This window comes from Varroa destructor, unplaced genomic scaffold, assembly GCF_002443255.2.
Source record: "Varroa destructor unplaced genomic scaffold, Vdes_3.0 BEIS01000002.1, whole genome shotgun sequence".
Lineage (NCBI taxonomy): Eukaryota > Metazoa > Arthropoda > Arachnida > Mesostigmata > Varroidae > Varroa > Varroa destructor.
In genome coordinates, this window is record NW_019211455.1 from 58,115,374 (window position 1) to 58,140,921 (window position 25,548).

The following is a 25,548-nucleotide window of genomic DNA, read 5'->3' on the forward strand; positions in this document are numbered from 1 at the left end:
TGACTGTCCTAGCCTTAGACGTAAATACTGTCTTAGCATTATAGTTGATCTCCAGCAACTATGGCATCAGCTTTTAGCTGTTTCCAATTCGGCGCGTCGTCACGCAAAATATAATTATTTTGTACAGGGCAGTGCTTAAACCCGAGATTTTTTTAATACGTGTTTATATATGCACGTATTTCGTATATGTATATATAATACGTATACATTATGCATATATATCTATATGCTATCCCGCGACTACATGTACTACTATTAATGGTTGTACGCAAGGAAGCACTGCGGAACCTTTATATGTCTAGCTAATGTTCGCCATGGGTTCAATTCTGGCATACATAACATAGCCCCCGACGAAAACGACGTCAAGAGTACATCTAATAACGGCCGCAAAGGAAGCGGCGATTTTTAGTAATTGCGGCTGTGTCGGTCTATTCTTGTTGTTGTGGAAGTTGTTGGCGTTAAGCAGAACTTCAGAAATAAATGTTTCCTGCCATGATGAGCCAGCAACCCATGACCACAACCCAGACGACCACGAGCGAAAAAACGCAGTGGCGGAAAATAAGATGTTTTCGTCATCGTATTACAACGACAGCATTGGCTCCCGTAGTTAACTAATTGGGTCACATCTCCTGCATGCAACAAAGGCGACGATGACAGTTACTATTATTTGTGTTACGACGTGTGCACATATACTCACACACGTATGTACTCATAAACAGGATATAAGGGTAGTCAGCTGTGCACGCACGCATTGCCATATACTTTGAATGCTCATATATATATACACACACGTACTGACATGAGCACGTGATGCACACAACAACAATCCTATAACGAGGAAAACAAATACAAATGGATTGACAAATGCATGGATAGATAAATAAGCAACGAGAGAACAACCAGGTAACAAATCAATTGGTTACCACTGCCTACAGCGATAGAAGATGGCAAACGCGCTGACAAAAGACAGGCTGCCACAGGAAAGAAGCTGCATCACGTCGACGACATACATATGTTGACTGAAGAGCGAAGGGGGCAACAGGGGTTAGCAAAAGGACACAGCAGGAGAAGGGCTACAAAGAATCGGATCGCAAACGGGGCCGTGGTGTGAGTTAGCGGAGGAGACGCAGGAAAAAAGAATCCCTTCCTATTTGTCTTTTTAAGTATCCAACTAGCCAGCACCGCTACCGTCCGTCGTTCCGTCGCCTGCTTCTAATTTGCTGGCGCAGTTATGACAGGTGCCGCTCGCGAAACATAAACTAGTGCAGAGACTAAAGATAAAAAGGCAAGGGCAACGCGAAGCAAAGCAGTCAATAGGGTGTAGTGCCACAAACAGGACACGAATTGAGACGGACCATCGTATAGATGGAATGAGCGACTAACTACTAAGACGGCAGCGCTACTACAGCATTACAATGCTACTGTAGTGTTATGTATTGAAGAAACAAACCGCACCAACAATGGCTAAATCTTCAACAAAGCAGAGAAGGTATAGAGTACTGCTCCTCACTTTTCCCGAAGTCATAATGAGAACCGCGACAATCGGCGCCAACAAACATGGACAAATGTTATAACTGAAAATTAACATTACCACCGCCACAATTACAATCAGGATTATAATAGTCGTCTGCGTAGCCACACTTACGGCAATTGGTCGGTCCAAGCGACTGACACTCTTCAGATGCTGTCTGCTACGAATATCAGTAGCAGGCGATGAAGAGACCAACGGTGTTTTTTTTTTTTTTTTTTTTTTTGACTTTGTTCCTCAGTGCACAAGAGGAGCAGCGGCTGACTGTTGGAGTCATCGTGATTCTGATAAAAGTGCCTTCATGTACTCTACAAGACACGATAAGCATTACAATAAGTGAACGAAAACAAATCATTTGCATGTCATTTTCTGATCCAGCCGCTGTAACTACTAGGACTAGGTAAGGTTCTGAACAGAATTATCCGTCATTAGCAGGACAACGGGGAACTGTAACTCGATATATAGCAGAAAGGGTAGGGCCAAAAGTGAATTTATATTTTGCAAAATGGGATTTAGAAGAACAGCTATTGATGACCAACAGTGTATCCAAATCACTGTTATTAGAATGTGCTTCCAAGTCCACAATAAGGGAATCATACAGACCAGCCGTTATCGTGTGAATCATCATCGTGAGTGCTACAGAATTCCTTGCTAATATTTATCTATGGGCGTAGTTGATTCATGTAACCTTCTCTTTTTCTAAGATATCGTTTATATTTCACTGCAAAAATCGCCTTGCACCAATAATAGACGCATTCTATATTGTAATTGAATGTTTGAACATGTAGCTACTCTAGTCATTCTCGACGAAGCGACACGAGGTAGGACGATTCATAAGGTATAAGATGGTGACCCTTGGTGTACAAGTAACGCTAGCCACCGCGTCTAGGCCAGGTTACGTCAATTGTGTACTCATAAATGCGACTGTCTGTCCAATTTCTAGTTTCAGCCTACGTAAGTATATCGTCAGAAAGTTATCTTGCTTCTAAATTCGGCAACGTGTCTTTTCGAAACACAACTACGCGGCGAAAGTCGCCAATGCAGTTTGCTGGCATGGCGTGAGGCCTGACAAGCGACGCTCTTTCAACTCTGTGCCCTATAATGCTGGTAAGCTCAATTGTAATCGTCATATATTAATACGTTAAACCGGTTTCGATGGAGTGGACACACAACTACAGACATACAATGGCAAGCCTTATCAGCAGATCAATTGACGGTGATAATGGGAAAAATTGCACCAAAGTTCGATCATCGTGTGAACGATTGTGACTGATTAGTTAGTGCTTTGATGCTATCGTATCGTGAACCAACCACTACACTTTAATTATTGCTATCTGCATACTGACATATGAAGAACGTCTACGAACCTGGCTCTATCCATGAGCCTACGTTCTACATAAGTAAAAATCTTACTCTGCCCTTTCGTGTATGCGTTGTAAAAAAATTTCTAAAATAGAACTGTTCATACATCTAAAGCTGGAACTTATATCTACATGTGCTTAGTAATGGCCAGCAAGAATATCTGTTTGCTTGACCTGCAAGTGATGCAGAACGAGCCACTACATCTTAGTTATTAAAAGACTGCCTGTGGGCAGTACTTTCATCCAGAATCGTCGGATCCCATTCAAAGGAAGGCTCATATCGACGATGTGAGTCTTTCTTTTGAATGGTTCTTTAGAAACGTGGAAGGTTTTGGCGCATGCAACAGGGCAGCAGTTTGTAGCGTCTTAAAATCATTGTAACGTTCGATATTAAACTATACGGTGCGTGTTTCACGATGTTTTCTTCAGAAAGAAAATTCGTAATTATTTTAAAACGATCTTAGGCTAACGTCCACTAGCCGGGACAATAATATCAATTTGCCCCCAGTCAGTCTTGTCCGCCCTTGTTACTGTGATAAGGGAGTTAATATTGTTGTTCGCCAGTTATCGAACCCCGCGAAGAGCTGCCTATGCATGACTTTGGTCTCTTCAATACCAGGCGGCATGCTGCTAGGCTTTTCGGCAGCTCTTCTATAAACCGCAGAAGTTGACGGTCATTCGTCCACGACCTTTCGGCTAAACGCCTATTGTTCTCCTGAGAAAACTTTTGCTTATCATCTGTTCGCAGTTTATCCATAACTACATAGTGTTCCATTGACGCCTGGCGTTCAGAGATACCCAGAACGGTGATCAAGTGGTCACATTAAATAAACAAACACTTCTATTATTAGGTCAAAGAGATAATTCACATAAGTAAGGTTTTTTGTCATTTGATGGGCTATTACAGTTACCCCAGAGGGTTGGCGATACCGGTTTACGACAAATCGAAACGCCGTGATATTTTACGTTTATCTCACTTTGAAAAAACAAATTCAAAGTTACGCCGTGAGTACTTATTTGAACAGATCATTAATATAACAAAAAAAAAACAATTAGAAAATCTAAGCAGACTCAAGGAGACCTTACAGCAGATTCCTACGATCGACTAATGAATCAGAAATTCCGTTTACGCTCTCTTGTCATCAATAGCTATTCTATTCCCCGAACTGTCATTTGATAATTATTCTTCAAAGTAACTTGCAGTATCATGTAGAGTACCTTACGAGGTTTCTGAAGTTTCCACTGGCAAGTGTAAGCTGTCGATTTTTTCATACCTGTGTTATCGAACGTATCGGAGTTATTGTACACTGACTTGATCATTTTACATCGAGTCATCAAGTTAGCTCAAGTAGATTCAAGCACGAAAAAAAAAAAAAAAACTTCAAATTCAGTAGTCATCAGATTTATTCTTAAATTACAATGGTGTTGCAGAGACGAGGTTTGATGTCGGTGAAACAATCTGTATACGGCACTTGACTAATTCCCCCCTTTTCTCCTGTTCCCCCAGTTGTATTGTCATCGTATAGCAGTTATGAACCCTTGGGTCGACTCTTCGTTCGACTCCATTGATGCATGGGTCTGACTGTTTTTCTGTATGTGGTCAAGTCACTAAGTGGGCGGTGGCTTGCTCGTCCACTTAACCCTCGGACAAGCCGTCTTATAGAAAAGGCAAGTACTGATATAACGAGTACAGGTCGTTTCATTTTTATCTTGCCGATTTTGTATTGATCCTGCTTTGATTGATAAAATGTTACGCGATTCACAATCCACAATCAAATTGAATAGCTTAGCTTCAATATCTCTATTCATTCAGCCAAACGTCTGTTCATCATCGACTACATCAACCGTTTCGATCGTGGGCTATTGGAACTCAAGTAAGCAGACCAACCCAAAAGAAAGGCCATTGCCATATTTAAAGTTACCAATTAGGGTCCAATATGAATATTGTGGTTACCATTAATCTTGTATTAATCGTCATTTTACAACAGAACTGGAAAAAAAGGGCTTGGTCACTGCTTGTCAATGATGCCAGTAATAATTATCCATAATAAAGATCGACTGAGCGTGTCATGCGGAATGTATCAGACGAAACCTAGTTTAGCTTAAGTGACAATGATAGCGTACTGGCGGCTATCGAGCTTTACCTTCGGAATCGGAGGAAATCAGGGCCTGACAGGACGAAGGAGGACGGGACCGCTGTCCGCTCTATTGAAAATGTCACGTGAGAGCTAATGGCTGGAACCAAGTATATTTCATAGCTAAAAAATACACAGACCAGTTATAAAGTCAGCTAAATTGTACTATAGGTGTTTGGCTTGCAGATAAATATACAAGTTGTTTTTGCTGGTGTTAGCTTTAATCGATACTAAACAAAGTCATTGTCGAAAAGTCGTCAGCTGCATTTCTGCTTGACCGGTAGTATTGTTATTTACTACAACATATAGAAGCCAACTACGGCTTGATTTCGCCGATAAACGGATGATATCGTCTTGGGGTCACAAAACGTTTGATTTAAACACTCACGAAAGTTCGAATAAACAGCCAAATTGCGAAACATAAAACTTCCTTGAGCTTAGCACCATTCGTAACTTAAGTGTATACGCATTTATTTAGTTCAGAGGTATAGTCGAAATAACTTTTCTTGCCGGCCGACTTTCTCTGGACATCAAGCGGTCACCGGCTATACGACGTCAGCCACGCGAAAGACGATAAATGTTACGATTTAGTCAGCCAGACCGTAGCGTGTAATTGAAGGATAGAGATCCCAATTTAATACCCTAGCCAAATATGGGTTCAAAGTTCTGAAGGGTTTTGAAGCGAAGATAGTCTGAACGTTTCAAGAAAAAAAGAACATTAAGCACGGCGCTTTCCCATTCAGCATTGTCCTAGAATGTTTTTTCCTTTTTTAGTGTATCGCGAATGCTTTCTAGTACATGTGCATAGATAGTTATAGAAATAATCTTCGTCCACGTTATGTTTTGCTAGTTGATATTGCCTCCAAGTCGTATGGTAAGGCTTACTTTTTCTATAAGATGCCATAACAATGCAGTATCATCTAGTGAATAGTAATCTGCGATGACTATGCTCCGCATACGCGTACCCCCAAATATATAACTCTTGTGGAAATTACGCATACAATGTATTGGCTCAAAACGTGTCTCCGTACTACTAGGAACGAGAGAGCGAAGATGAAACACGCCATAGATACCAGCTACCCAGCCATTTCGTTCGACTACAATAATCGAACGATATTTGAAATCCAACGGTATGCTTAGCTCTCGTGTGCTAGCATCTTAGCAGATGTACAGTTTGAAAGATTTTATTTGTAAAGTAATGGCAACGAAGATCCGAACTTCAATGGGCCGAAAATTGAATAGGAAGGCAATGCTTACCTGATCCACTCTGCTTTGGGTAAGATAACCAAACTAGCTTCTTCCTGGTGCGATTTTACTGGCCTAGCGTATAGCCTAACTGTATGGACATTCAGGTCGATACATTATTTTTTTTTTTTTGTTTATGCCCCAAGTAGTTGCAATTTTGGTTATAAGTGTTGCATGCTTCTAGCAACGATAAACATTTTTTTTTTTTTCGAAAAAAATCAACAGGTATAAGTGTTTCTTCGATTGCAGACGATGATTCGACGGGGACGCTAAGCTAACGCTCCCTCGGGACCTTAGTAAAACTCAATTGGTGCTGTTGATGGTGGTTCGATCTTTGCGAGGCGGTGACCAATTCTGGCAAGATGTCCTCGGGTGGATCACTCATATGTGATACGTTTATCGAAAACAGTTGGCGCAAGGATCTCTGTTCGAACTGCTTTCGCTCTGAAGCGGAGCATGAAATAGCGTAAGTATTTCGTAGCAGCAGAGCAATAGAGATACTATGATAAGAAGTCGTAGAGTAGAGCTGGGTAGAGTTGAGCGAAAATTAAAGAGAACGACATTTTCTAGAGAAGTTACGCGCATTTCAGTGCCTCGGCCAGTTATTAGCGGACTGGTTTGAAAGGGGTAGCCAACAATGGCAATTGTCATTCGATGGCCGATAAGATCTCGGCTTATTTTTATATGAAACGACAAATACATTCGAAGATACCGTAGCGATAATGAACCTAGTTATCTCACTGGGGTCAATTTCAGGTATTGCCAAAAATATCAGCCTCCAAAGTTCTTTAGACGAAGAAATGCTTAACTTACCAACAATCGAACAATCTGCGGAGTTGCTTTACTGTTATGCAACAATATTTTCACACCATATCATGCTCCTTCAAAGTAAAACAGATATCCTGATCATATCCAAGATGCGATAACTTCTAAAAAAGCACATCTCGAAGAATAAAGCTAGATTTTATTTGTAGACACAGATACCACGGCTAGCAATTTATTGATAGTACACAATTAAATAAAGAAAACACCATATGAATGGTGGTGGTCACAAGAATAATGGGCAAAGAGTCTGAAATCTCGTCTTTATTCGGCACAAGGCCAAGTTGATCCGCGTGCGTGTGCTCCATTATTTTCTTGTAGCAGAATCACAAAAAGGTAGTTTTAGCTGCAGGATGTCATCATATGTGTGCCTTGCAAACAGCAGCTCTCTGAAGTCTTCTTCTTGCAACTTTACCATGACCTACAACTAGTTACCAGGCGTAAACCTGTTCAAATCGATGCAGTCATAACTACTTCAAGAAACCTATTTTTCAATAAATGCTAGGAAATTCAAAACAAATCAGCAGGCAAATAGTCTCAATAAAAGAAATATATACCAAACAATGCGTTTCAATATTATCAGATTCAAAGTTATCAAAGATATCAAAGTTCATGCTGTCACGACTCTAAGTTCCACCTCGCAAACCAAAAATGTTGATCTGCTGCATTTAAAGCTAAGACAAGCATCCTACTTACAGCGTCTACTTATGGGAGATATACATAATCTTGTACGATTTGAACTTCCAATCATGGTCTTCACATTAGTTACGCCAGCTCAACCATCTTTTACAGACGACCACCGGAAACTTCCTGCACCTTCTGTAAGACCTCTATTGATTGTTATATGCAATTTTAGATCGTCAATGAGAACTTTTCCTGAGTGTCACTAGGATCGCCGTATTCTGAATAGCTAATTTGAGATGGGATTAATTAGACTACGTTTTCGGATGCTTACCAACTCGCGCCTTTAAATTTTTTTAAGTAGCCGTAAGTGAAATTCAGAGAAAATAATTTTTTTTTTTTTAATATTCTTTATTCGCACAAATTTTGTAGTATATGTCGCTGGTGGAAAGGTTTCTTCAAATAGGTTTTAACAATCTTTTGACCAATAGGGGTCGGTAACACAAATAAAAACTATGTGTAGCAGTAGTCATAGATGGCGGCAACTTTTCAAATTATCCGCTGTCTCATACGATATCAGATTGGCCGTAACTGAGGTTGCTAAGTAGCTATATCGCTGGTAAGTAATACCAGACTTTAAAGCTGGTTTAGTACTCCAGCTTTATTAAAAATTCTTGTAAAAAATCTTTAATATTTAGAGTAGTGTCCCACCCCAAAAATCGCCGTGGCATATCTTAGGATACTATGGCCATGGAGGTGGCTAAAGTGGGCCCTTATAGAAAATGTAAGATTGTTTTGATGTAGCTGTTTTAATTGGTAAAAAATAGTGACAGAACTCTGAGAAAGATAAGCCGTTATCGAGTGTAGCTGAGAAAAGTATTACACGAATTTCAACAAACGTAATATATAAACTTATGTTCAGGGTTGAGCTAATTTGAGCAGCTTGCTAGCAAGGCAATGAGAAAGCGCTCATCTAATTAAAGTAAAACATAAATTGCTCTGAGCGACTGCTTCTTGGTGTTTTCACACGATTCTTGACTAACACTCGTACATGCAGTTTATGTCGTGTATTCTGCTCGAAATCAAAAATAAAAATTCGTGTTTGGCCTATTTTTACTTGTTTAGTGATAACACCTTTTTTTTTTTCTAATAATCATAAATATGCAACTTTATTTTGATACAAACTTGTCTCTATAGCATGAGAACCCCACTAAGCGCACCTCAAGGTGCGTCATCAGCGGCGTTTGGAATAACATCCGCCGTGATGACGACGTTAAACCAAAACAGCATCAACTCCATACAGAAATCTGGCTCTCGTGCGGTTCCCACGGCTGTGCCGGTAAGTAAAACGGTTACGGAAGATAAAATAGCCGGAGGTAGTGCGCTGAGCAACAATAGCACCAACGGCGTCGAAAACGGCCCTCATACGAAAAACAACGTTATGGAAATATGCTTTGGAGCCGGAAACCCATCAAACGCACTATCCGGGAAAACGACGTCGGCAAGAATTGTGACGAGGGGCTCGAAGTCTCAACGGATCGGCACTGACCCGACTCCTAAGTTAGTAAGGAGCATTCTTAAAGAAGGTAAAGATCCTGGAAAAAAAAAAGGTGTCGTTTTTCGGGAGGAGGAACAAGTGATTGGATACGGAGGCTTAGATGATGTTTCGGAAACCGACGAAGATGACGACGGTAAGTTAGCCTAGTAAAGAAATATCAATCCAAAGACTGCTAAGTTTTTTTGAAATAATGCACTTGAGAGTCATAACCAGCTTAGATAAACATATACTGAAGCCAGTATGATATAGATTTCGTAAATTTTCAAATATCTCAAATGCATGCTTTGTGGTCAAACAAAAGCTACAATATAATAAACTCCCCTCTACCTAAATAGAAGTACAGCTTCATTTTAATAATAAATAAAGTAGAGCCTTTTCTTTTTAATGACAAAGATTCCATCTGACTTAAGATCACCGCCTGGATTGGCATGATTTTGTGATAGTCTGATCTCTGCAATCTCGTTGCGACCGCCCAGGCGCATATTTCTAATATTAGGGAGTGAAACTGAGACTAGGTTAAGCACTCTTTAGATTCTTTTAGATAACCTATACGCTTTCAATTATAGCTTTGTTGCATGATAAAGGACAATAAAATGTCAAAAAAAAAATACATATGCGGTTTGACTAGTTAGAATTTCAGTTTTTATTTTATGATACGTGTAATTCACGTTGAAATTGCAAAAAAATCTACAAAAAAATGTGCAACTCTTCCTCTGCCACTGATGCGCAAAACTATTACCGTTTTAATACATACACTACTGGCAACGACGGGCTATCGATTCATGAATTTCAATAAATACTTAATTTGATATAGCGGCGCATTCTCGCTCGATTACGGCTTTTAACCCTTACCATGTTGCTAGTTTTTTGGCGTTAACCTTATCCTTGATGTGTCCCTGCGAAAAAAAAAAGTACATTGACTTGAAACTTGTCTAATGGACAGAATATTTTATGGGGCTTGTTGGTCCAGCCCATCTGTTTATAAGATAAGGATATGCTCTTGCATTCATAATGGTAGTGCGCAGGTGTTTCGTCCTGTTGGAGATAAATCTCCAACATCTTCAAATTTGGGGGATCTTCCCGAAGACATTCTCGTAGTAAATTCAAATGATTTTTGAGACGCCCTGTATTGATTCAGTGTACTTGCGAAAACGTCAAAAAAAAAGTGTATACCAAACTTCGAACTGAACGCTTTAGTGGTGTTCTACAATCGACCATTCGGTTTTGATTTCCCGAAATGTCTGTGTTTAAAGGCTTGAAATATATAGAAATCTGCACCCCATCGTGTGGATACGTCTAGCAAAGCATAATATTTTAGCCAATCTATCTTTTATACGTGAAATGATCCACTAATTATTATGTATCACTCTTGTATAGCTCCTATTCTCTACTTTCGATTACCTTGTCCTAAGAAGTTCGAAGTCGGCCTCGTACAGAAGATTGAATCTGCCGACAAGGATTAAAGGGAAAATTCCGGCGAACGGCTGGCCAGTGGCAGCTCTAAATCAAGCCTAAATCGGCTTAGCTTTCAAATCACTCAACGTCTAGAAATAGGCACTTGCACAGTTTTACGATGTCCTCAGATGAACCCTAACGAATCACCGTAGCAGTAACGAAATCATCGTAGATTTGATCATTTATACCGTAGGTTCATGGTGTGCATCAGTTATCGCAGTGCTTCAGCTGTGATTTTACTTAATTCCGTGCGCTTCGTACATTAGTTTTCTCCCTGTTGGGGTTATGAACGAAATGTCGTTTTTTTTTTTTATTTGTTTTGACTATTACACATGTATGTACGTACGTAGATTCTATTTCAGAGATGACACAGCAGGTGGTTGACATCAGAGCGTTAGTATGATCTTAGGAAATATCTAACCTGAAAACTAAATTACAGGTGGATGGGATGTCTCTGAGGAAGACTTTGATGAGGGTCTTCTTGAAGCATTAGACTCGACCGAACAGGACCGTCAGTTCACGAAATTAACACGAAAAAACACCAATTTTAATTCAGTTAATGCCAATCTGCTTAAGGAGCAACAAAACGCTTTGGCAGAAGCTAAAGTACGATCAAGCGATTCTACCGAAGTAAAATCAAACGAAGTTAAAAACACGACAGACATCAGCCATAATGAGGCGGTCCCTAGCGAACCAGCGCCGGACGAGTCTACCGAACGAAACGGTGAGTCAATAAAGCTTTCGCGAAACCTCGATGAACTCGAAATCGACCTCGATCTGACTAGAAGTGTTACGGAAGAACTGGATAAAAGGTTGCAATTAATGCACCGAGCGAAAACTCGTGGTGAAGACAATCACAACGGCAACAAGAGCAACAACAACAACAACGGTCATACCAATAATAATACAGCTATTATACAGAGGTCGCATGACAATAAGGAGTTCGGTTATCTTGACAGTTGCAAAGACGTTCTTACAGCTGAAGATCTCAGCTTGACCCGACATCTATTAATCGAGGATGCTAAAGGCGATTCTATTGATAGTGGAGCACCATCTTCTCGAGAAAGCTCATCGAGTCCAGACAGTATGTCACTTAAAGGTAAGAGCTTTCAGGAAAACTCAATTTTTGTAAACTTCCCCAACATGTTATGCTGGTTAGGATCTCAGCTATACAGGTAGATGTCAAAAGGCGCATATCATATATATCGTAAAATTTAGAACGTAAACCGTTTCTACAAGACTAGAATGTGCTACACTTACTTCAAGTATAACACTGCACGCCACAGTTCAAAAGTAGAAGTCTTTCCAGTCGTTTCTTATGATTTGCATGGCTATTTCGTAGAAGTTCTTTTACTCGAAGATGCTTCCCTAGAAGTTTGAATCAACGTTTAACAGGCGGATCGGATTTAACGTACAATAAATCTAACATAAAATTTTAAATTTCCGGAATGGATAGGGTCCGAGCGTGATTCGGCATCGCCTGATTCGATGCGTTCTTCGAAGTCATCGGCGTACGAATCCATCTATGACTCGGTGGAGACTCGCGCGCTAACGCAAAACACCACTGACGAATCGGCGACGTCTGCCTGTGTATTAGCGTCAAGCGTTGCAATTGCCGATCCCAGTAATAGCAGCGCTGCCCACGTTTCTACCGTAGTTGTGAACAACTCACAAAACTCTGGAAATAGCTGCAGTGAAAGGGGTGAAGTCAACCTCTCCCATGCTGGTAAGTAGAGAAAAAGTCTTGAATTGGAATACGCAGGCATTACACCTCAAAATAGAGAAGTCGAAAATTCAACACTGATACATTTAATAAATATATTCATTAGCTGTCGGCAAGATAACGCTTAAGGCCCTTCTGTGTCATACTGATAGATCTGTATCGAAGGTGCTAGGCCAACTGTATGTAGAACCCTTTCCTTCAAGTAAAAACTCTCATTTTATGGAAAGCTTAATTTAATTATTGTAAAAGTGTAATCATTGTTGTCGGTATGCTTGATTTATGTTCCTCAGCTCCGATAATTAGTGGAGCCACCCTAATCGCGAGCTAACACCCTATTTTGATTGCATCTAATCTTGCTATTCGGTAACTCTCTTAACATAGTGAAGAGCGTTTACATATAGATGGCAAAAGGATACAATGTCCTACTTGAAAATCGGGTCTTGACGTCGAAAAGCATGCGAGTAGTATCAGGTCCCACTCTGGGCTCAGTGACCATTTGGGAAGCAAACACGGCATGGGTCTCGGTGTACTTCTCCCTTGCCCTCGTCTCTTAACTATCGTATTGTTACCTTCTTTCCTGCCCTCGCATGCTTACTTTTTCGTTTTTATCTGTCCTTTCCCGGTGATTTTTCTAGGCCTGTTGCCTTATGGTCCTGATGTCCAATGCAATGCCTCTACAGAGAAGCGCCCTGTGCGACAGGCCAGCCACCGAGTGGTGCTCAGAACCGATTCAGACGCCGTGGTTGCTTCGAACAACGCGACAACCATACTCGTGCAAGGCAACACCGTTAACAATAAGGGCGCTACAAATTCAAGCGCTTTGAACAACGGTGGCACTAAAAATTCGCTAAATATTGGACGTAACGGCGGGACTCCTCAAAACGACAAGGAACAAAACCAGTGTCCTTTGAGCGGTTTTGTTTTGCGTCCTACGTCTGGATGTTCGAACGAAGTCATTCACCGGGAGCGTCAAGTGGATAAGGTGAGCATTAGTCTACGCACTTACGTAACGTAAGTTAACTGAGCCTGCGTGCACAACTGCGTGCGAAATGCTCAAATATCGTAACGAAGTTTATCATGGACAAGAAGTGACGCACGATTTAATAATAAATAATTGTTGCTTTTACCGTTTGATATCTGCATATGCTAACCATACGCATTGTTGCTTTGCATATCTTACAATTGTTTAAAAAAATCTGTTATTGATATGTCATTACGAGCTGCAGTAATATGCGTATGAGCGCTTATATTTAACATACATGCATGCTCTGCGATAAGACATGCTCATGATATTCTGAAAAGTTAAAGTGAGAACACCTGCAAGATTTTGTGACGTATTGAAGATTTGAGCACCCTTATTTACCTCTCAAAGCTGCAATCGTTAAACTCGGCACTATTCACTATCAGCGTGGTGCTTTGCATGCTTTACGTACTATAAATCGTCAGAAAGATCGTAGGCGAACGTCGCATGGGAAAACATTTTCTTCTACCTTTTATCAAATGACATTACTTTACTCATGTATTATAAAGTTCGAGCTAAGTTCACACATTGGCAAAGTATAGTGCTTTTAGTGGGCTCCCATTTCATATCTATTATCAGATATTCAGTGCAAAAGACCTGCGAAGCAAAACTAAATATCAGCTAAACTAGAAATAAGAAGAGAGCACATCTCTATCGAGGATCAGTGTAATAGCTGGCCTTTTCGTTTATACTACTAGGATACTACTAGGATTTGTAATAAACTGATAAATCTACAGAGCCAATGAATCGATTTCTTGTATTTTCGTTATCTATACAGTAGCCGAACCATTAGAAATGCGTTTCTAAGCTTGCTCGTGCCAAATTTACTGGATTTTTTCTTTCTGAAAAAACCGATTTCGCCAGATCACGTGTCTTGTGTTGTGTTAAAACGCTGATAGGGCTACGCGTAATGGTCTTGAATGATAAGCTAACTTGACAAATCTGCAGAAGTATCGCTATGTATGTATACATGTACGTATGCATACAAATGCAGTATGCGGTCTACGTTTCAACATCCGTGACGGCCTAAATATTGAAGCGTGGAAGACTTAAACGTCTAACGAACCTTTACGGCAACCCGTGCGCTTTTCATATATAATGGAATTTCTTTTGCCATCATAATGCAGGCCTAAACTAGAATGAGACCTTTCTTTGTCCTGTTCTCATTGATCTTACCATCCATCTAAGGATCCAAAGTCAATCTAGACGGAGTTTTTACGAAAGCAGCAACTAAAATATTGTCAAAGCTTAGTGTGAACTTGTATTATTATTATTACATTCGAGCCTGTTAGCCGACGAAGCGCATAAATCTAGTGATTCGCGAAAGCTAATATTACTCCGTGGCTTCTTAGAAATCGATGACTTTTGACAAGTCCAAATGCTTAATTTACCATTGCTATAAACTTAAGAACGTCAATGGAAATTATGGCAATCTCGAAGTTTTTATAATGATGTTTCCCTCAGTTTTATCCTTGACTCTGAATAAAGTCTTCACTCCTCTAGATGTTCGCCCACCTAAGTAAGCAGAGTTCAGCCACTAGAAGCTCTTTATTAGCACGCAAGGAATATATGTAACTTGACTATATAGGTTTTTTTTACTTAGGTAGAAAATGTAAACTTAGTGGGGCTGATCTGTTCGGTCTATGTCAATTGTGTTGAAGGTATCGACGCACACTCTCCGAATTAGCGAGTTCGCGTTTGGCAGCTCTGCTTCGCGAGTGAACCAAACGACGACACAACTTCAGCCCGCTCACAGCGACTCCGATTTGCTCGACGGCATCAAGGATAACAGTCGTAGCAATCATTCGCAGGTCAGTTAGGGTCCAATGGATGTAAATGCAAATAATTCGTAACTAGAAAATGCAGTGATCTTATCGTGTGCCGCAGTTATAACTAGACAGTGAATCTTTTTCGAAAACGTTAGAAGGCCGTAAGATAATTTCGAATTTTCATATGTAGCACTTTCCTGTGAGTAAAAGTAACGAAAATTGCCACTTTTTTATAATAACGTATATATTTATTGTGGAGTGAATCAACCGGTGTTAAGCTAAGGATTAGAAATAGACAAGGTATTGATTTAATTCAAATATGCGCTTTGATAAAGGACGTTGGTACAGCCATTATCTCGGGGGTTTGTAGGAACAGAAGAGGTTTAAAAAGGCGAAGAACGGGACAATCGAGCTTATTGAATACCGATCGAATTATAGAAGTGGTTAGAGTCGCTGATCATTTCTGTGTCAGAAAATACATAAAGTAGACGTCGGCAACTCGCTTACCAGGTACAAGCAACAGGTTCCCGTGACTCGACATCCGGTTATAGCGGTCCAATACGACGCGCTGCCGTTAGTGAACTGCATCTCGATCAAATATCGTCGTCTTTGTCGGTAGCGCATAGGGCCTCGCAGAATAACAGCCACAAACAGCTTAAGAGTCTGTCCACAGCCACACTCGATCAAAGGTACACAATATTGAGTCGACATATCCATGCTAGAACGGCACTCCAAGTTTAACAATAATTTTTAACAATTTGGTCTACTTTCTTTTCCTCAACGTAACTTTCTCTATTGAAGCGTACTTTTCACATATAATAGCAACTCTCGAGGCACAACGGGTCTAGGTGATTCCTCATATTAAATTCTGGACGGTACTCTTGATCTAGCAGCCTAATAGTGGCTGTAATAAAATCTCATCATTTCGATACATTTTTAGTAACAGATATGACTGTATTTCGAATAGAGCGATAGTAATGAAAGTGTATTTTCTTTCAGCTATGCTCAAGTAGAGCCTCGTTCGGCCGAGAAGTACGGAACCTTAAGACGCACCTCGCGCTGCTACGAAGATCCGAAATATCTCGGTTATTCAGCAAAAGCAAAACCGGTACGTTACATACAAAAAGACTATCACCTTAACAGCAATAGATAAATAGTAATATCTGTTTTACGAGCTACATCTATGCCTCTTGCTCATTTTAGGTGCAACCTCCCGTGGTACCACCTAACCCGTATCCTAACCGGAAAGATATTTACGGTACATACCGCGCCGCGAAAAAATACACGGCCCCAAAAATTCCTGCAGGGCTGGAACCTTTAGATCAAGAGCCCATCTACGCTGAGCCCCTAGAACAAGGGAATTCTCTATTGTCCTTAGATGATCAGAAGACTAATTGCGACGGGGCTAGGGGAGGCATGCAGCAACAGCAGCAGCAGCAGCAGCAGCAGCAGCAACAACAGCAGCAGCAGCAACAGCAACAGCAGCAGCAGCAGCAGAAGCAGCAACAACAGCAGCAGCAGCAGGCAAATGAGAACATCTATCAGGTGAGGGCAACAAGGCGTTCGCTTTATATTCGAATGTTAAATGTGGCACAAGACCTTTGAACATCGTAACTTAAGTTTAGACGAAGACATTTTGACGTTTGTCTAGTAACTAACTATAAAAGAATCATTATGACACCTTTCAGGAGATTCGAGGTACGGCGACGCTGTCACGGAAGGAGCGCCAATTGGCAGAGCTTGCCCTTGAGTTGGAAAAGGCACGTTACCATTCCGTGCCGAATCGTCGATCTGCCCCTGCAATTGCAGAATACGCTAGTGAATGGGATCCGGTCAGTAGACAGTTTGAACATAATCATCAGCGATCGCAGCAGCAGCAATCCTTGTTTACGTACTCAGTTAACCAGGTACGTCGCTTCCCTAGACTGCTTGTTCTAATTTCTTTCGAATCCAAATCGAAATCAAAAACAGATTGAAGATTTTTGGCTTGTTCTAAAAGATGCACTGTCTTGCAATTGTTCTTGCGCTCGATTGCGACCTCACTCCGCAAGGTGAACAAACGCATGTGAATCAGATACTATAATAGACTGCTAAATGGCACAAAGTCTGAATCTGTATCTTTAGGTAGCTCTTCGTCATGTAAATTGTTTCGTGCTTCGCACATACAGGGCTCTCCGCAGTCCCGGAAACCGCGGCAGCCGCCTACAATACCGCGCACGGCAAGTACGACTGGGGGGTCGATTTCTCGAGCTGGTTTATTTGGGTTGAAAAAACTACTGAAGAGAGGAAGTAATAAGGAGCACATCAAAGATGAGAAAGAACATAAAGCAAAGGAACGAGAGATGATTAAGGAGCTTACTACCGGCGCAGCTTCATCAAAAAAGACATGGAAGGCAGAACTACACATTTCTCAACCCAGGTTAGTTGATCAGGCGTACGATCACCCGAGGCCTAGCTTTGCTCATGGGTATGATTTATACTACTATACATAAATATGTAACCACAACTTGTTATCTTTTCGATGAACAAAAACCTATATAAATATATACATAAAAAGTGTCTCGAAAAGAAATATAAGTTATAGGTATAATACAGCAGATTATACGATGTCGTAAACTAAGAAATGATAACTACAGATTATTAGCATACAATGAGGTAAATGCAATAACAAAGGGGGTTTGAAAAAAGGAAAGTAAGTTTTTATGTTTGTTTCCATGGTTTTCTTTCTTCTTTAATTATCTATATTTACTGCGTATATTATTCTGAACAACGATATACAAATTAATGGTCTTTGGAATTAGGTCAATGTGCCGACCCGAGATTCTTCACCCGTCCGACCTCGAGCGTTTAGGGGACGCAGTCATTTACCAGACTCCTAGGATGAACGCCAGTAAACTTGAACGTTTCGGATCCGTTCTTCATGGCACTTCCGAAGCTCAGTTCCAGGTTAGTATCACGGAATTCATATGACCAATAAAAAAAAGCAGCTAGATATTTTTCTTAATATAAAGAAAGAAAGAAAGAAAGAAGGTTAGGTGTTCCGTATTACCAATAACTATTACGTGTTATTAAACGAGACAATTTAGTTATAGTGCCTGGGAAATAGAACAAGATTTGAGTCCAGAGATCTAAACCGAATATCACTATTCTTCTATATTATCTAGTTTTTGTCCTTTGTTGCCGTTTGTGTAGCAATAAACAGTGAAATACGGTGTTACATCCAGCATATTTTATCTTCACGCCAGTATACGGGGTTGTGTCTAGTTGTGCATAGGTTAATAACGGAAATATCAAGACAATGTTTTTTGGTAAAGAATGTGTGGATTCACTAACTACTCATTGAAGAGTCACAAAAGAAGCCAAGTCTCGAATCAGTAGAAGCTATTTTTCATAAGCTCCGTTTATTCCTCATATCCATATTTTTTTTAACGGTATAAACAAGTTATAAAGACCGTCGAAAATAACAGCTCGATTAACCAAAACCATATAGGAGCAACTTTGTATACGTATAAAAAAGCATTTGAGAGCCCTGTGGCTTTGGAGACTCAATACGTAGGATTTGCAGCTGAAGCTATTTTTGAAAGCTTATGGGATGCAGATTTCAACATTTCTACGTATTTCGCATAAGCATTATTTATCTTGAATCAAAAAATTCACTATCGATTACGCTATCATTGCATGCTAGGTTATTATTAGCGATGTAAACTGAGGCAACAAAACTGAAGTTAAGGACTAGATTTTAAAAAAATAGCCTAGCGTAGTTATGAGCAACCCAAGGCTTTGTCAACTGATCTAAAAGCAACTGGCGATGATCATCGTCGAACTAGATACCCGGTAAAAGCTACATGGTTATAAAAAATAATATATTTGGAAACACAAACGGTCCTTTTGATGATCGTTAGACCCGATAAATGTGATCACTCAAGACTTCAGTGGAAATGAGGTGATGACATAGGTTGAGATGGTGAGGTAATTACGGTTGAGAAATTAATACCTCATGAAGGTTCCCTTTCAATCGCGAAAAGTATCCTCTTTAGTTAAACTGAACCCAAAATCTACCATTCATTCTAATCATCTGAAGAATTTTAGAGGTTCTTCGCACACATGTCAAACGCAAATTATCGTGTGCGTTTCCTTCCGAAAGTTAACGTGAATAAGGCAGATTACCAAAGTTCTTCGAACATAGAATATATACAAGCCACATAGGTACCAAGTTATCCTTGCCTCTATGCAGGGACGGCAACTTCCAACGCTGTTTTGATTCTAGATTCTACGGTTCCTCTGACGAACTAAGGTGTGAAATACAAATCTCTATGCCAAACACTCAAAAATACTTCTATTAAACAGAATGAAACAGAAGAGCTGACGATATCTTAATTTACGTTTATAGTCGTGTCGTACCAGGAACGAATATTATGAGGAACAGCCTAACTTCATTGTTAGATCAAACAGTCAAATCCTAATAACAAGGGAGTGTGCTAACTAAATACTCATCGACGGAATTCATCAGGGATGAAGGGAATTATAAAAGAATCGTAGTTAGATTTGAAGCTTAGTCTAACGTTTAGGTTCAGGTCCGATCATGACTATGGATAGCAATAACAATAGAACAATCTTTTCACGTCTTCACGCTCCACTGGGAGTAACCTGGAAAGCTGCTTGTGACAAGGTTCGTTGCCTCTCAATAGAGGCAAAGCTGGCGTTAACGATGAAAACATCGGGCGTCCGTTTGCACAGATATAGCCCCAGAAAGATCGACAATCCTATGCCTGATCTAGCCAAATGGTTTGATGGACTATATTTAAAGAGAAAATAATTTTTTTAGTTAGAAAGAGCGTTATATAAAAAAGGGGTGAGAATATAGGGCCGAACAAAGAGGGGTACATGTACTGCCTTGTCTCGTTCGTTGTCTGAAAGGAGACCTAAGTAATAGTAACAACAACAACAGCAGCGTTATAACAAACCGTTAATTGCCAATGTGAATATACTTCTAATCATCTGTACAGGTGGCATCGTAGACAGCTGAAGCGGTCACGTGCCAACAGTAACATTCACCGTGCCCCTCCAACAGTTCCTCACAATGTGTATACTACATGTAGCTCCAGCACCCCCCGAAGTTGTTACCTGTCTGTAGCAGTACTACTTAATATGGTTTATGCTAGTCGTGAAGATGCAATTCTGTCTGGTGAAGAAAGCTTCTTATCTTCAGTTGCGGTTTGCTGTTGGCGTCGCTACCATTAAATTGGATGGAGCTAGAAGAGCGTGCACATAAACGTAAAGTAACACTATGCAGTAGGTACCCTTTGCGCAGGAGATATTGGCAAATATTTTTAGGGCAAGTTGCTGTTGTTGTGGTCAAGCGCTGCCAGACGCTCGTTGCTGCCTTGTCGTGAATAGGATTCGCAAGCCGTTTTTGTGAAGTATCGCTGAGGATAGTTTGACGGGAACAAAACAGTGACCTTAAGAACGTTTGCGCTGTATTCGCTCTGCTGCCTCGGCCAGAACCCCTCGCCAAAATGATGTTCATTTAGCGGTGACATTTAAAAGAGTCCCCTCATTTTGTTTATATAGTTAATCACGGGCATCATTTTTGATAAACAGATTGGATCAGTAGTTTTTCTACGTATGCTATGAATATTTGTAGTAGCTGAAGCATTGTGGCGAATGTTAGCTACATATAACCTTGATAATTTGAATTATATTCCTGTTTACTAATTGACTTGACGAGCTCTTTATTCCATATTGTATACAGATGAATCACTTCCTACGTTCGAAACGAGCGTGCTCGTTTCGTCGTTATTGCGTAGCACGTTTTTCTATAGGTATTTGTGTACACGATTATCAACCGTTTGACAATATCAATAGAGTAACTGTTATGTACAGGCGTTTATCTTCTCGATGATATTTGTATATTGTAATAAATCAGAGTCGGTTTGTATTGAAAGATTTGCGGCTTGAACAGCTCCCGTCCACCGTCGTTATCGATGGTAAACAGCGAGCCATTTATAAATAAGCTTATAGAATTGCGGTTATTTCGTACGACAACAGTTTAGTCAAGCTACTTTGTTATCTGTCACGATCATCATTAATGAATAGTTACGATTGGATAGAAACGAGCATTACGTAGTCTTAGGCGGAGCTTTGTTAATCCGTACACTGCGCTCTGAATCGAGGAAGATGTTTATAATGTTATTTCCGATAGCAGTCGACACAATCAATGTAACAAATAGAAGCGGACGTATCAAACTTAATTGAGCTAGACTTTAGCTTGATACAGTTTGATCAAGGGCCAAAACTGTTTTGTTTTTCCGAACCTTAATTTACCGCGTGCGTCGATCAGACGTTAGGAGTATTCCACAATCAGCTGTCAGCTGCTATACGCACACGCATAGGTCGATTCGGCTGCAGATTCAGAGTCGATAACTTCAGATATGAACTTATTGATAATAGTAATAGCATTCACAAAATCGTCTACTGTTTTTTTAGGAAGTTTTGTTAGCTAGAAAGCGCCTAAAACGAATAGGGATTACGGTCTGTTATTTATAATTTACTTCAGTATGACCTCTGTTCTGATAAGCACGAACCGTGATCCCGTATGCCTTTTCCCTCTTACTTGCCTTTAACTTAGGCCACTTCAATTTGAGTGATCCTTATAATATGAGGTTTTCCTTTGGCCGGGACTATCTACAGGTTCAGAGCGGGTATGCCTGTTGTTTTTTAAGGCGTATTCGTTGAAATCGGACGACAGTTTGTGTTTGTCAAACGAAAATAATTACACAGCTATTCTAATCTCGCTCTTTGAAGATCAAATCGATTGAAGATCTTTTGTATAGAACGAGCCCAAACAACTAATTTTCCATTTGTCAATAAAACACATTTTGTGGTACGGTATAGATCAGCATGGCGTTACAACCGATACTTCCAGCAACGTACAGACATCCCTGTGCAGGGGGTCGAAAGTCATTCGTTTGTCTATATTGGTTGCTTACTGCCTGAAACAGGCCGACGCGTATTGCTCTCATCACCCCCATAAAGATCAGATCAAGTAAATGGAATGAATCACGCAGGAACAAAACGCCGATTTTGCTGATCTGTTATAGTCTGCAACCACCAAAAGGGGATAACATGTAGTAATGATTTGTCGTAGGCTTCTTACTGGTGGGATGGTCGCCGCTATTGCTGTTAATGTTGCTCTGATTTTTTTGTCTTCCGCTCTAATACACCTTCACTATCGTTATTACTGCCGATTCTAATGAACGAGGAACCTTAGCCGCTCCATCGTGGGCCTTTGTCGGATTTCGGATGACTTTCTGTGCCCACGTAAATTCGCCCACGGTGCACCCCTCCATGTAGTCCTTTCCTATGCTTCGCTGTTCTCATCGGTCACACTAGAACGCATCGAACAGACCATAATGGAACGACTGTTGTCAGAAGTGGCCATGGCTATGCGTCAGCAGCGATAGTAACGGCGGGGCCGCTAGAAGTCACCAGGTGAGGTCAGCGTTAGCCCGGAAGCTTGCACGCTGGCTTATGATCCCCAATTGGCAACGTGGCCGCGTTAAGTGCACCGAGACGCCAGACGACAAGGGGAGCAGCGAAGAAACAAATGCCGCACACTCACGACGTTCATTCGATTAGCGTTTTGAATACACAATTAACAACAAACGACAAATCACAGAAGAACTTTTTCGTTATGTTACGCCTGATTCAGGTACTCTCTTATGCATAATGTTAAGATGCGTATATTGATGTTTGGTATCGGATTAATATTGTGTTCAGATGATAACGATTTAGATGCGTAGTCAGTGGGAAGGGGAAGAATAGATGTGCGTGATCAGGATACGCTTCTGGAGGTGCCCTCTGTGCACATCCTTTTCAAGCGTTTAGATAATAATTTGCTGTTTAGGCTGCGTTGCATGAAGGGCTTCATACGTGGTTTATTAACCGGATAAGGCGATCAGCTATTTAGGCCAGTCCCTATATTTTACGGACGGTTAACGTTGCCCTAGTGACATGTGTGATACTAAAGCGATAATGGGTTGCCTTCAAAGACTCTATACGCGTATATTCATAAAAGAGTCTCATATGGTGCTTGTACTTTCTCTAAAAACAAAACATTGCTTATTCGGTGTTAAAGACGTTATTAAAAACATCTATAAAAATTAAATGAAATCATTCTTTATCGAGCTAGCTTCTGTTAATATGATTTTTAACAGTAAACATTCGTCTAGGGGCTACACTAATCGTTTGACTAATTTAGGGAAAAAATACCTAAGCGAACCGGTGATTAAATTTTAGTTTGCCTATTATAATTCATTCTTGTCTGTTTAAAGCGTCAGAATTATGCTGTTTAACAATATATAAATTATGTCGTCTAAGAGATTTTTCGCCGTTTTCGATTGGTTCGACAGCTGTGACAAATTCAAAATAAATTCCATACAGCCAACTATTGGCTATAATAATAATAACGAGCAAAATCATCGCAATTAAGGTATCTATTCAGTATAACAACGGAGACCCTTTTCGTGATCTTCTTCACTCTCGATTGCAGAAGTACTGTCGGTCAAAAAAATTATAGCCCTTACAACTTAAAGATATTTTACAGAAAAAAATGTTGTCGCATTATTTTATATCTTATTATTATTATATATTAAAAGCATGAAAAATTCTATTTACGTATCCATCATGACAAGGAGCGTCGATTGCCTATTATGTTGTCCGTGTCGTTTAGTGGTAGTTCGGTTGCCGTCTAATTAGAACGTTACTTTTTTTGCTGCTTTCTCAATTCCTGATGAACGTTTGCGTTTTTCGTCTTTTTTTTTTTTTACAAACAACTCGAGTTAATCTTTGTTCGCAAGTGGGATCCAGCGTGAGCACGTCCCACGCTAAAAAGTTATCCATATTAGTTTTGGTCGCAGTAGTTCATCTACAGTAGAGGGTTTATCAACCCCTCATTTCGGAGGTAACGCAAACACTTTATTATGCAGACCGTAGAGAAGTCTCTTGTTTCCGACTACTCTAGCGGTTCATACGGCCCATACTGTACTGTGACCACACTTTTCACGTATCGTTCTGCATTTGGGAGTCGCGTAATTTGGGCTGTTCCCATGTAGAATCTTTCGAGTGCATTATTTGGCAGTTTTCCGTTACATTTTTGAATTATCTAAGTGTGGCATAATCCAGTTATGGAGAAGCGTCGACCGAGTCAATCAAGTGCAACCGAGAGTGTTCTCATTATGTAGCAATGGTAACGTGGTTTCGTACGAAACTTAGAAATCTGTGCTAGTCTAGGTTCGAAACCTCCGTCAGACCAGCCGTCTGAAACAATGCTTTGCTGCGGTGCCGAATGTAAAACTGAAAGTATTTTTTAGGTATAAAAACGTATATGTATCTGACAATTGGATCAGGCAAAAAAACTTGCTGATCGTTGCTGTTTCTGGACTATTAGCTGTACACATTCAAGCCGGTCCGCGCGTACATTCTGGAATATCGTTGACGTTTACGTATATTGATGCATGCTGGTACATTGCTCGAAGGCAGAAGGATTCTTCTTCCTTTCATCGCCCTTCTTAGTAGCTTCAGTAACTTTTCTATGATTTGCCGTTTTTCAGACCCCTTGCAAACAGAGTGATATTGCAGGTCTTTTCTGATCGGCTCTTGTACGAATATTGAACGCAGTTACTTTTATGGATAGATATGGGAGGGTTTATGGGTAGAGTCGGGACAAATGCATTTTCGGTGTTTTCCTCATCGCATAAGATGACGCCTACAGTGCATTTTGCCTATGAATTTTTGCTGTATATTCTTGTGAAGCTGCAAGCTAAGCAAGCCCGTCATTAATGGAAGAGTTAAGAAACAGAATGATTGTGCAGGGCCTTCCTTCGAGCTTTAGGTTCCTTCCTGGAGATGACATGCAAAGCCATCCTGAGATGCTGTAGGGAAACGTTTCGGCACGGCATAAGCATCAAGTGGTTATTCAATCTGAAATGAAATTTTTTTCATGTTTTACTTTAGACTATGACACCATCTGTTTTACATAGACATATATGTATAATGTGTATCTGTGCAAGGTGTTTCTGAAGGAACACATTCGAAGAATCGTCGTTTATGTGAAGTTAGCTGTCTCTGTTAGAAGAAATAGCAATCAATTTGCATTGTCACTTTAGTTTAGCCTGGTGTACAAGCGCCATCCAATAGCTTCTATAATAACAATGAAAGTCATTCTTCATTCTCGGACAATATTCCTCAAGAAGTGTTCGTCACGCTTATGAATTAGTTCATTAATTGTTTCCACTTGTTTTCTTGTTTTT

General features: G+C 40.3%; 1 protein-coding gene across 5 annotated transcripts in view; it reads left to right on the forward strand.

Annotated features, from left to right (window-relative positions):
• LOC111244189 (uncharacterized) overlaps window positions 1-25,548 on the forward strand; it is a 141,201-nt gene that overhangs the window by 103,125 nt on the left and 12,528 nt on the right. For 4 of the 5 annotated variants that reach the window (XM_086979554.1, XM_022790983.2, XM_022790986.2 and 1 more), the window contains exons 2-13: window positions 6,519-6,735; window positions 8,910-9,403; window positions 11,165-11,824; window positions 12,182-12,451; window positions 13,084-13,430; window positions 15,131-15,280; window positions 15,749-15,927; window positions 16,238-16,346; window positions 16,442-16,783; window positions 16,927-17,145; window positions 17,407-17,657; window positions 18,040-18,184. In XM_086979554.1, the coding sequence (XP_086835680.1) occupies window positions 6,632-6,735; window positions 8,910-9,403; window positions 11,165-11,824; window positions 12,182-12,451; window positions 13,084-13,430; window positions 15,131-15,280; window positions 15,749-15,927; window positions 16,238-16,346; window positions 16,442-16,783; window positions 16,927-17,145; window positions 17,407-17,657; window positions 18,040-18,184 (3,270 nt within the window). In that variant the 5' untranslated portion in view covers window positions 6,519-6,631. Of the gene's footprint in view, window positions 1-2,490; window positions 2,636-3,796; window positions 3,895-4,396; window positions 4,558-6,518; window positions 6,736-8,909; window positions 9,404-11,164; window positions 11,825-12,181; window positions 12,452-13,083; window positions 13,431-15,130; window positions 15,281-15,748; window positions 15,928-16,237; window positions 16,347-16,441; window positions 16,784-16,926; window positions 17,146-17,406; window positions 17,658-18,039; window positions 18,185-25,548 lie in introns of those variants that run through there. The other variant, XM_086979553.1, reaches the window with a different exon arrangement.